This window comes from Cupressus sempervirens, chromosome 5 (genome assembly GCF_028749045.1).
Source record: "Cupressus sempervirens isolate cs-2001-9-10 chromosome 5, ASM2874904v1, whole genome shotgun sequence".
Lineage (NCBI taxonomy): Eukaryota > Viridiplantae > Streptophyta > Pinopsida > Cupressales > Cupressaceae > Cupressus > Cupressus sempervirens.
In genome coordinates this window covers 133,061,470-133,074,650 of record NC_143122.1, presented here as the reverse complement: position 1 = coordinate 133,074,650, position 13,181 = coordinate 133,061,470, and the positions used below count along the sequence as shown (strand labels likewise).

The 13,181-nt window shown below is 33.9% G+C and overlaps 1 protein-coding gene and 1 pseudogene across 1 annotated transcript in view; one reads left to right on the top strand and one right to left on the bottom strand.

Annotated features, from left to right (window-relative positions):
• Window positions 1-2,596: 2,596 nt before the first annotated feature.
• Window positions 2,597-13,181, top strand: part of LOC149554854 (uncharacterized) — a 30,116-nt gene continuing 19,531 nt past the window's right edge. Inside the window, exon 1 of the mRNA XM_089833534.1 lies at window positions 2,597-3,159. Within this exon, the coding sequence (XP_089689660.1) occupies window positions 2,902-3,159 (258 nt within the window). The 5' untranslated portion in view covers window positions 2,597-2,901. The remainder of the gene's footprint in view (window positions 3,160-13,181) is intronic.
• LOC149554855 (chromatin remodeling protein DDM1-like) lies at window positions 4,531-12,915 on the bottom strand (annotated as a pseudogene).

The window sequence follows — 13,181 nt, the reverse complement described above, 5'->3', positions numbered from 1 at the left end:
CAAGAAACTTAATAAATTTTCATCAAATGAACAATGGATATCTTAGAATGAGCTCTCAAGTCCCTTTTTATTCTTTCTTGTGAGAGCTCAAACACAATTCTTACCAATGTGGGATAAAAAGATATACTTTTCTTTTTAATAATTCATTTACTCCAATACTTTAAATTAATACCTTGGCTTAGGCTTCCATGAATTAATTAAATAAATGGCCCCTTCCCATGATGACTCAACCCTCAACTTAAGGGAAATTATAAAGTTAAATTATAACTTTATAATAAGCCATTTAATGATTTAATATTAATTTGGCCACCAAAATAATAATAACTCCCAAAATACTTATCCTTTTAATATGTCATCTCAAATAGGAGTCACACCTATTGTTTCCCTGTGTGACCAAATGCACTTTCCAAAAATAGAAAGGGTCCTTCTCAATCAATATCAGACTTACTATAAATAGCAAACATGACAAAACTATAGCAAATGAAGTCTGAATGACATCAAACGAAAGCCAACCCATAAGATACCGAATCCTGAAGTAGATGCCCAATAAAAGAGACCCTCTGTCCATCCTCATTAGCCTACGATGGTCACATGATAGGCTAATGCCAAGAGCCTGAAAAAAATGGGGACATTATACTTCATTGGAGCAACTTCTATCAAGGATGTGCAAATAAGTATTCATTAGCTTTGAGTCTTACTAATCTCAATATTCTCTCTCTTAATTGCATTTCCATATGTGCTATAAGAGTCACTTTCCTTGACCATTTTCCCTTGTCTTTGATAATGTTCTTGCAAAAAAAAGAATGGTACAATAGGTATGCTACTTAATATGAATACCCTTCTACATAACAAGAGGGAGTTTTCCACATCTATTAGAGAGGGAGCAAATAGATGATATGTTTTAGTTTGTTTCCAAGAATCTTGGTCATATTGGTTCAAAAGGAGTAGACTATGTTGAGATGGTTTCTCTACTAATCAGAAAATAACAGCAGTTAAAGGGACTATGATTCATGGGATGAAGTTCCATGTGAACCAAGAATCTCTAGACTATAACATTCTTAGATAGATGGATACTTGTTGATCCAGGGAGCATGACAGTTCATTAGAGGCAACTTTGGACAAAGAGAGGGAAATGATAGAGGATATGTTTCAGATTCAGGGGGACTCTTGACACCTTATTGGAAATAACCTTGACAAGGAGGTCAAAAAGTTAGCGTTTCTTAATGAAGAAGTACCTAATGAAATCCCTCGTAATACATTATTCTCTATGAGAGATAAGTTTGAGGTGAAAACCTTATTCTCTTATATGATTCATGGTGGATGTCATGACAAAATCACATGATAGTATATGTGGTGACTTCATGTGTGTATGGGTTTGCCTCCTATGTACATCATGAGGAAGTGATGACATCCAAATGATTATCGCTTGTACTTGCAAAAGTTATTGAAAGGTGATGATATTACAATAATTGAATCATAATATACATTATGTAAATATTGAAATAGATCATGAAAGGCTTTACCTTGTAAATCAATAACGAATTGTTAGATGTCATTAAATTTATGGTCTATAAGTTATTTGTTTAGATATATGATAGGCATTAGGTGAATATCTTGCCTTGATATTCTGATAGGCCATTACCATATTGAGTACTTGGTGGATATCATTAATTTGAGGTTCTGATAGGCCATTACTCAGAGTCATTGGTGGATATCATTAAATCAATGTTCTGATAAGCCAATGCTCATGCTACTTGATATGATATCAATTAGTACTTGATGAATATCCTATGTTGATATTCTGATAGGCCAATACTTACATGATATCATATATTGGAAGTCTTCTAATCAAAGATTGCCTTTGTTGTATTATTTCTAAATATTACCAATGGTATTCTATTTATCCTGTGTCTATGCTCCCTAGCTAAGAGGGAGTGTTAATGTTTCGTAGCTTTAGTCAGGATAAACCTTTGAATAATTATATATGAGATAATTTATTCATTAAATATAAGGTTATTATATATATATATATATATATATATATATATATATATTGCTAGTTCGGATTTTCATACTGGTTCAAGTTTGAGATTTGGGTTTGAAATTCGTTCAAATTTTTTGAGGGTTGGGTTCAGATTCATTTTGGGTTTGTCCATACAAGAATATATGTTTTAAATATATACATGTGTGTGTGTGTGTATAGATGTAACAACAAATAAGTTCATACACCACTATGCTAATATTAAACTAACATAGCAAAATACACCACCTTATCAATGTTTCAATTCAAAAACAATAATGTCAACATTAATAATCAGCCATCATTGATCAAATATCATTAAAAACCATCAAGTAAATCATTATCTTTTTGCTGTTGCAAATTAGAAGCACAAAAAGTAAAACCATAGACTCACACTAGTACATTTCCCCCTAATTTTTGACCTAAATTTTCGACCAAAGGCCATATTGGCCTATGAATTCTATTTTAAAACTTTTTTAGCCCGTTCTCAATAGCATAAAAGAAAAAAAAGGCGGCAATCACATTTGATGTGGAAGTTGCAATTTGATGTGGAAGCACTCAAGATCATGTGGGCAAGCTCGCAACATATTTTTCAAGTCTCAAATCGCATGGCAAAGCTCGTTGCCACTAATCTTGTAATGAATTGTCTTCGCAATGCAGTGCCCTTCGGCTAGGAGTATAATCATGAGCGCTTAGTTCAGGCATGCAATTTCATCATTGATTGAAACATCTCCTTTGCCATTTATCCGGGGATTGCTCATGGGTTCGCATCATAGGTTACAGGCAGCGTACAGGAGAAAAAGGAGAGCAAAGATGAAAGTGAAAATTTATCTGAGCTAGACGTGCCCCCTGAAGAAGCTTCGTTGTCAGACAGCGACAGTATGGAGGTTTTAGCTTTGGATCCAGAAGGCGAGGTCTTAAAAGGAGAAGCTCAGGTTGATTCTGATTTATCAGAAGCGGAAGATGTAGGAGATGGATTGTTTAAAATCTTGCTTGAAGATATTCTTAAATGTTTTCTCAAAGATGTCCCTGCTACAATTGGTAAGTGGGTCGAAGATGGAAATGCCTTTAATAGAGAAGAAGCTAAGAGCATTATCAGGCAGCTTAAAATGAGAAAAATGTATGGACAAGCCCTCCATGTGAGTATTTCATTCAACATTAGTTTTTCTTCGAAAGAGAGGAAAAGACTAATATTAGGAGCTTTAGCTCTATAAAATGTTCCTACATTCTGTCCTGGTTTTATGTTTGTTCTGCAATACTCTTACTTTGGAAAAAAATGAAATCGTCAGATTTGAGGAGTTTGAATCCTGTAAAGTGTCCTATGAGTTTTACTATTATAGGGGCTTTGTTCAACTTTGACCCTTATCTTGAAAAAAAAAACTGGTCCAGTTTTAAAAGTTGTAACCCTATAAAATGCCCTATAAAATGGTGGAATGTGCTCTCCTGGTGTTAGGGTTATTGTTCATCTGTAATCTTTTATTGAAGAAAGTATGTCAAAAAAATTTCTCAATATTCTCTGGCATTTGAGTAAGTATTAGCTCGCTTATTACTCTTTCTGATCTCTTCCTCATTTGTTTCTTTATGATTGTTTAGTTCATATGCCCAATTTTGCTAGATGGTTTGCCTTTGTAGTTAATTTGGAGGTGGGTTTGAGTTCTTGATTGATTTTGTAACGGGTTCATAGCCATAGCATAAAGAACCACACAGAGTTCCCCAATAGCTTAATCAACACAGCTATAGCGATAACGGTAAATAAAAATAGGGTTAGGGATGAGCAGATTTCCATTCTTCGAAAGAAATATTGTGCTGCATTCTCCATGTTTTATTCTTCTTTTACAGATTTTTGAGCATTTGGAGGTTCATTTGCTGAGCAACATTCCTTTTCTCCATTCTCCTTTATTCTTTCTAGTCCGGTGATGCCAATGAGCATAACTGTTATAGTCGCTGCTTTACACAGCAAAGGCAGTTAGTAATTTAATGTATGGATAGAAAGCATGGATGAAATTAAAAATTAACTCTCATACATGATAAGATATGATAAACTATGAGTAATAAAAACCTCTCAATATCATATGCTCTAACATACTTCATACCATTAGGATCAATTTCTCAATTTCTGAAGGGTGCTACAGCCATTCAATTGATGTCCAAAACTCATCCTTGTATCTGTTACATTGGAAGGGGGGTAAGGTAAATGAACTCAACAAAATAAACAATGAGACTGAATATTACGGTAATCCTCAGATTTTCCATTTAGCCACATATGCATACGGCCCAACCTGGAATTGTTTGTCTAAAATGCCAACATTCGATTGGTATATGGAAAATAATGTTTCACTTAATTCATGTCTTAAAAGTCTGCCATGTTAAGATAACACCCAGACCCTAAATCTAATAGAGTGAATCTATTGGCTCCTCTAACAACTCAAAAACTCTGATTTTCCAATAATTTGGTTCTATGCTCTTAGTTGAAGGTTCACGCACCGACAAATAGATAAGAGAACCAAGTATCATCGAATATCCAAAGTATAATTGCGCACAGCATACTTTCGAATTGCAGAAACGCAAGAAACAATGAGATTGAAAGAGACATTCGCCCATCTTAACTATGTACGAATTAAAAGTAAAGACTAAGTAATATTATAGCTCTACTGAATCTCAAAATTCAAAATGTTCAGGTGACCCTGTTTATGTAAACAGTAACATTAAATTCTAGTTGTAAAACCAAGCTAGCAATATCTAGATACATACCTTAAAGAAACTGTGAAAAGTCCGGTCCTGGCAAAACCGACCTTTCTCAATCACAACATGCTCCAACGTCAACTTGCTAGAAGCAACTTTAAGCATCCGACACTATTTTTCATCTGCCACACAAACATCAGTGACTTGAGCTGTTGGGAGGAATGTTTCGAGTCCCAACTGAACAACACATTATCTGACAACTGAACAACACATTATCTGACACTATTTTTCACCAACCACAAACATCAGTGACCATCACCTATTTCCAGGATTGTTTCAAAGCCCAATAAAAAGAAGACGTTACCTCAGCAGAGTGAGCTGTACAAAGCCTATAAACATGCAGAGGTTTGGTTTTCCCAATCCTATGGCATCAATCCATTGCTTGCAAATCCATTTGTGGATTCTGCAAAGATGCCAAATACCAGTTAAAACTTCATATCCAAAATGACATAAAACATAACACAGAAAATCCAAATACTCAAACAAGTGCATATAAATAATATCATTTTTGCAATTACAATTTCTTACCCAGTCACTGTCATAGATAATACAAGTGTCTGCTGAGGCAAGATTTATTCCAAGCCCACCGGCACGGGTGCTTAGCAAAAAAAATGTGAATATTACTTCCTGGATTATGAATTCGTTGATCTGAATTATCAAATTAAACCACCATTACATTGAACTGCCATATAAAGCTTGTAAGTGAAGTCACAATTAGCATTTTAACCAGAATGATGTTGAGTAGTGAGAAGTACTCAGTAAATGAAATTCTTTGAAAAATCAAGATGCTTCATTCAAAAAGTGATTAGCTTTTCTATCAAATAATCATAGGTTGTAGTTTCACTTGATGTGTACAATTAAAATAAAGTCCACCAGTTGGAGAATAACCTGTCTTTGTCTATCAGCTAATTTAACTCATCCATCAATGTGACACATTTCATGGCCATTTCACTTAAACAGTACTCCAGCAGGTCTAGAACTCTAGTCCATTGAGAAAATACAAGAACCTGTCCACATATTCAAAATCAGTATAACAGCATAGAATTTAATTTTGATACGAACATTGATGACCAAAATACAAGAACCTGTCCTTACCTTATGTCCTCTAGCTTTCAAATGTTATAGAAGCCTATCTAGAAGCTGAAATTTGCCACATTGTTCGATCAATTCATTTACTGGAGGATAGTCAACTGAGAAGAGAAGAAAGTCCAATTAGGTTTTATGATTTTATCTCAAAAACTTTGAACAGAAGTTTTTTTCATTCAATCATGATAAAAGCATACAAGAAATCTCCAGTTGTTGAAATTCTTGCGCATTTGAATCATTAAATTGTCCAAAGTGGCTTTATGAGCTCTTGTTCCTGTAGAAAATCTGACTTGTTATATTTTCTACTAAATGCACAGAAGCTTTAATTAATTCATCCAATAAATCCTTCCAAACACACCATAATAAGAACTAAGAATCTTTACTGGGCTAAGTGTTATGTGCCTGTTGAACATATTAACCATACGAGTAATTATAGATGGAATTCCATGAGTTGTTCTCACCATTTACTGACTTATCATGTAGATATGGAATAAGAGTATTCTTTATTAGATGATCTTGGATTTCTTTCTGTGTTTTAGTCATTCGTGCATATATTATTATTTCCTTTTTCAGAGGAAGATCTTTCTCCACATCTTCTTTCAACCTTCTCAAAAGAAAGGGTCTGAGAATTGCATGAAGCTTTGAGATTACCTAGAAACCAGTTGCAACATTTAATATAACAGCACTGAATTATATTTAACAAATGGGCAACATTATCATTTCAGCAGATAGAGATAAAAGGAATATGCACTTGGACCCTTCTTTTCTCATCAATTTCTTTCTGTGTTGTTCCATTTATATTCGATCCAGATAGATTAAACCTGGAAACAAAAGCAAAAAGTTAACATGTCATCCAGCAATGCAATGTATAAGCAGAAGGTATATTTTCTTTGCAAACATGTTATATATCCTCCATCATGATCACCAAAGCAAACCCAACAACAATAAACTCTATAGGATGTGAAAGTATTTTTCGTCGTAAAACATGAACCATACTCTATGAAAGTAACACATCCAGCTAAACAGCAAGTATATCTTTTCACATAAACCACATTGATACATAGCAAAAGAGATCGTTATTCCTTTTGCCATGAGATGTTACACTTGCAAAGTAAAATTTGATTTTTATGACAAGATCATCACCTTAATGGCAAGATTGGACATATTCTGGAAACAATATGGCATCACATGCAATGCAGTATTACATGTGTGAGCAGTAAGGTATATTTTTATTTAGAGGCATGTCATAGATCCTTCATCATGGCAACCAAAACAACCCACAACAATATACTCTTGATGATGGGGATGAACAGTTGACAATAAAAAGTGAGCTCTATTCTATGAAAATAACACACCCAATTAAAAAAGGAGTGAAGATCTATTCTCACTTAAAGTGACAAGTTTAGATAGCCAATAAGATTGTTATCCTTCTTTCCACGACATGGTATGTTATTGTGCAGGATCTCTAATAGAAATAATGATAGATATATAATTCTGACTTACCTTTCTTTTATGCAGAAGTTCAGATCTCCAGATTTGTCTTCAATGAATCAAGTGCTGATGATGTATTTGGAAATCTGCAGGTGGTATGATCTTGGGGACTGCAAGTATGTTCGGTAATTGATATTGCTTTGTACACCAATGTGCATATTATATTTATATTTTACCAAAAGACATGACCCCGTAGGGGCATGACTCTACGTGGCCAAAGGCCATGTAAAGTCATGACCCTACGTGGTCATGACTAATCAAAACTATCTTAAACACCGACAGTAACTAATGTGCCTCTTCATTAACATGCCCGATACAATAAGAAAACTCGGTAACTATGCACAACAAGTTATATGTAAGATAAATATTCACAGCTCGATGATTAGTAATCATCCATATGAAAGCCCGATACTTAGAATATTAGCAATGATACTAAACCCGATCCTTGATTGGTATGTTGAACTATAGAAAATGTCTTCAACCCGATATGAATCGGTAGATAATACAATAGAGATTCTCAAATAGACTTGTATGCATATTTGTGTATATGTATGTGTGCATATACTTATATGCACACATGTATATACACAGGTATACATGCAAGAGCTCTAATAATTACTTTGGCAAATGCTAACCTTCAACATGGTACGACTATAAAATTGATCTATACAATGATGATCATATCAATGAAGCAAGACTAGAGATATTTTGAAAGCCTAGCAAATGAATGAGCCACTAAATCATTATATCAATAAAGAGAATCAAAATCCCTGATACTCTTGTTGCTTTTAATTGATTACTCAAGTCATCATATCAATAAAGATACACCAATTTATTATAGGCTTCTCTTAGTTACACAATGTGTCATTAGAAGATAACAAGGGAAAAAATGGTTATGTTTTCATGAAAACATTCACCTACAATCACTTTTGTAAGTAAAATATTTCCTACTACAAGGTCATTCATTCATTTGAGAAAAATATTGGTAGTTAAATGCATAGGGGAGCGATCTAGATCAAAAATATAATTGAACAATAGCCTTAGCAACAAGAACCCAAATAACAAAAAGCATTTTTTTTTCTCAGTAATAGCTTTTGACAAAAGCTTTGAATAGTGGGGTCACAATAGGGAATCTCATTCCTGTGATGCTATCCAGTAGATTAGATCATTGACACATAGTCAGTATTCAATGGGTATTTAGTCATCAAATGACCTAACAACAATTTGAAACAAAATTAAAGAATCATAGCCAAATTAAGAGTAGAGATAAATATTTATAATATTAGCAACTATATTAAAAGATAAATCCATGAATAAAGTAAAATTATAAGCACAAACACACACATATATAACATGTATGTACATGTCATTGATCTTTGTGAGTAGCTAGATGCTTTTCTTATTATAAATATGCTGAGTTGCTGGTTCAAATTTGGGGATGGAGATGGGTGTGGGTGTGGGTGCATGAACCCAGTACTTGAGTGCGATAATTTTTTTTAGGGGTTTGGGTGCATATGGGAACACGTGTGTGTACATAATGCACTTTTTTTACAAAAAAAGAAAGAGAAAAATGCAAAATTGTAAAACAAAATAAATTCATTGTATTCTACTTGATATTGATCAATGCCAAATGCCAAATATAGATATTAAATGCCACTGATAGTTGAAAAATATTTATATAAAGCTATCGATGATATCATATATGTCTATGTTCACAACTCCCAATGAATATCATTCCAATTATTGCATTACAAAATGTAGCTCATGAAATATGATTCAGTGTTCATCAATTGTCAAATACAAATCACTACTGATCACTTCCCCTAATTTCCTAAATTGTAATGGCTTGGGCATTCATCAATATATACTCATGATTTAGATGGTTGAAGGAAACATTAATTTATTAATCAAAACCCACCCAGGGTTGTGGGCTTTGATGCTTCCTCTCTAGTTGGCCCATCCTTCTTTTCTTCCAATGTAGAGGTATAAGAAGTTGTTCTTGAGCATTGACAGCTGCTACCATTCCATTTTATACGTAATGCCCTACTGTCCTTCCCATTTTAGTTAGCTAAGGATGGGCCACTCCATTTCTAAATACCCAAGAAAATGATGAAGAATCATTTATGAAACATACTAAATGCTTGTACTACAAGATATTTCCATTGGCATTGCCAGAAATGGAAAATGATGACTTCTGCAATGACCCCTCATTCTGAAAACTGCAGCCTCTATAACTTTTCCCATTGTATTTTACATATATTTTTGCGATTGTTTTATTAGGAAGGGGAGACAATATTAAGATGGAAAAAATGGACTCCATATAATTGTTTGGGTGTCTGAATGCTTCCCATTTATTTTGAATACTCAAAATCTATTTTTGACAAAGACGAGAGTAAATGTGAACAAGTGTCATAAAAGAGAGCTCAATTGAAGCTTAAGTTGTGCTATCTAAGTTGTAATCTTTAATAGGCTTTTGGACAAAGAGGAACAAGAACGAGAGCTTGTATGATAATGGAGATCTGAATAAAACTTAGAGTGTTCTATCCAAGTTAAAATCTTTAGTAGAATTTCAGAAGGGGCAATCTGAACAAGTCATAAACTGTTGTATTTTTTGAGCCAAAAAATTTAATAGATCTTCCAAAGACCAAAGCTCACTTCTCACTATGATATCTGAATATATTCCACATTTAATTATGTTTTGATGGATGACTGCATCATTTTTTGAAGCTCTAATTTGAAGACAAGCTGGGAGAACGCTTGCATAGGTTGAGAAGTTTGGCTCTGCTCCAACTAGTTGCATTTGATTAAAACCTTGTAAAGCCTTTTCAAAAAACCCACTTTGTGTGTATCTTAAAAAAAGGCATGAACATTAAGAAGAGCATTTTTCACCCAAAAAGAAAAAACAAGAAAATGCATACTTCCCCATGGCCATCTCCATCTCATTTATGCTCATCGTTAGTTTGTATTGTCTTCTTCCCTCATCTTGTATCTGATCCATTATCCTCCAATAGATGTCCTTCCCATGCATCCCATGCTCTGCTTCACTTCAAACTTACCTTCAATGAGTCCATCTTAATGATTACAATGGTAAATGGAACAAACTATTGCACAAGTGGTTTGGCATATCCTATGACAATCATGCTAATCCTGTGGTCTCTATTAACACATGTGATTTCTCGAATTACCACAATGGTATATCTAAGAGCCTATGCTAACTTTGTTTTCTCACATCACTTAGCATACAAAAACATCAGCCACTATGATTCTTCCCTGTTAGGAAATTTCTATTATATTTATCAAGCTCAATATTAGTTGATATGGAAATCTCAACATTATCAAATAAACTAAATTATGTGCAAGAAATAATTCATTGGTCAACTTCTCACATAGAACCAATTCAGGGACTCATTTGTGTTAAAACAATTTAGAATAACTAAGAGGAGGGGGGGTGAACCATTTATCCTCAGGTCTAGATGTACCAATTCAACTTTTAATCACTTCAGATACTTCAAATATGAACATTTAGTAGCATGGTCTCTAGCTCGGTCTTTATAGAAAACAATTAGTAACGTAAACTTGTAGTCCACTGTCCTAATAGTAATAAACTTGCTGAATGTAAAATATTAACAATAAATCATCTTAGATAACATCCACACAAGTATGACACTAGGATTTAATGTGGAAATCCAATTTGAGAAAAAACATCAATAAAATGTCACCAATTTTTAGTCTTTTGAATTAAGATTTGTTATGAGACAACCATGTTAAAATTTACAAAACACACTAGTAGATGTGACCTTATTAAAGAATTTAATCACCCTGTTAGGAGTGGCCTTGTTAGAGGGCTTTAGAATATTCTATTATAATGTCACCTTGATTTTTTTTATAATAAACTTGGCGGGATGATTCTGCCCTTTCCTTGTTCACTCAAACACCTTACATTCTTCAATTTGTATGTATCTTTTAATTTCTATATCATTCATCAATCTCCTCTCTGTATGAGCTTCTTTCAACCTACCTATTTCTACATTCAAGTTTGACAAAAGAACATAAGTTATGGCATTCTCGAATCCATCTCAAAAAAAAGATTTTTTGTAAATAATCCCAACAATATATTCTTATGTAATCTACACATTGAGGAAACATGTCCATTGGCATTTTGATGATAAAGTTTAGAGTTTCCTCAAGATAGCCATCTTGGCCGAGGAGGTCAAACATGCATACATAGTGCTTGGTTTTAGGCATAATGCAATAAGAGTCACTCATGCTATTGAAGTATTTAAAGCCTTCATCCACTAAACCTGTGTGACTGCATGTAAACAATACCATGTGAAGGTTGCACGGTAAGAGTATGTTCCTCAATGTTTCATTTTTTCATAGAGTTTGAAAGCATCATATAAAAATCCATCCTTTGCATATCTTGTAACAATGGCATTCCATCTACTGCATATTTTTGAAGCATTTTGTCAAGTAGTTCACATGCCCTGTGCATGTATCTGCATTTTTCACACATGTCTAGCAAGGCATTGGTAACAAAAACACCATAGGAAAATCCACTTTTTATAGATTGATGTATTTATATACTCTGTTATAAACCTTCTAATTTTGCACAGGCTGGTAGGATGCTAGCAAAGGTTGCAGAGTCAGACTTTACATTTTCCAATAGCATTTGCTTAAAGATAACAATGCCTTTTCAAGAGATCCATTTTGTGTGTATCCTGCAACCTTGGTATTCTATGAGATGGCACCTTTATTTGGCAAACTATCAAACACTTCATGATTTGACCATGTTTCCACAATTTCCATACAAGTCAATTAGGGATTTTATAGTTATAAAATCTAACAATTTCCACAATGTCAGTAGAATGCTGGCAAAGGTTGCAGAGTCAAACTTTACATTTGCCAATAGCATTTGTTTAAAGGTATACAATGCCTTTTCAAGAGATCCATTTTGTGCATATCTTGCAACCCTGGTGTTCTATGAGATAGCATTTTTTTCGGTAGTCTATCAAACACTTCATGCTTTGATCATGTTTCCACAATTTCCATACAAGTCAATTATGGATTTTATAGTTATAAAATCTAAAAAATATCTATATTTGGTTATACTTTGATGGAAATCCATGTCCAATGAGGCATTCATTTTTTCATAGACTGTTAGGATGCTAGAGAGGTTGTGAAATATGGCATTAAATATGCCAATAGCATTTGATTAAAGGTTTCTAATTTTTCATACCCTTTTTAACAAACCCATATTGTGCATATCCTATAATCATTGAATTCCATGAGACCACATCCCTTTCAAGTATTTTGTCAAACAATTTAGATGACCTTTGTATCCTTCCATATTTTACATACATGTCTATCAGAACATTGGTAACTGTGATATCTGACCAAAAGCTTTTTCAAAATTTTTGATGGCAGTTCATGCACGTTCTAAAGGCCCCATTTTGGCACCAGTTGTGAGGAGGCTGGAAAAGGTTATGGAGTCCTGCTTTACCCCCTGCTAGCTGCATATGCTTAGAAGTTTCTAAGGCTTTTTGAACAAATCCATTCTGTGCATATCCTGCAATCATCTCAATTGATGAGACTACATATCATTGAGGCATTTTTCAAACAGTTCACATGCCTTGCACATGCTTCCCCATTTTACCAACATGTTTACCAGTGCACTTCCAACTAGAATATCTAAACGAATTTCACTCTTAATTATGTTTTGATGGACAACTGTGACCAGTTCCAAAGAACTAATTCGAGCACAAGTTGGGAGAATATTGGTAAAGGTTGAGGAGGTTTGTATAAAATCTTGTAAGGCTGTTTTAGAAAATCCATTTTGTGAATT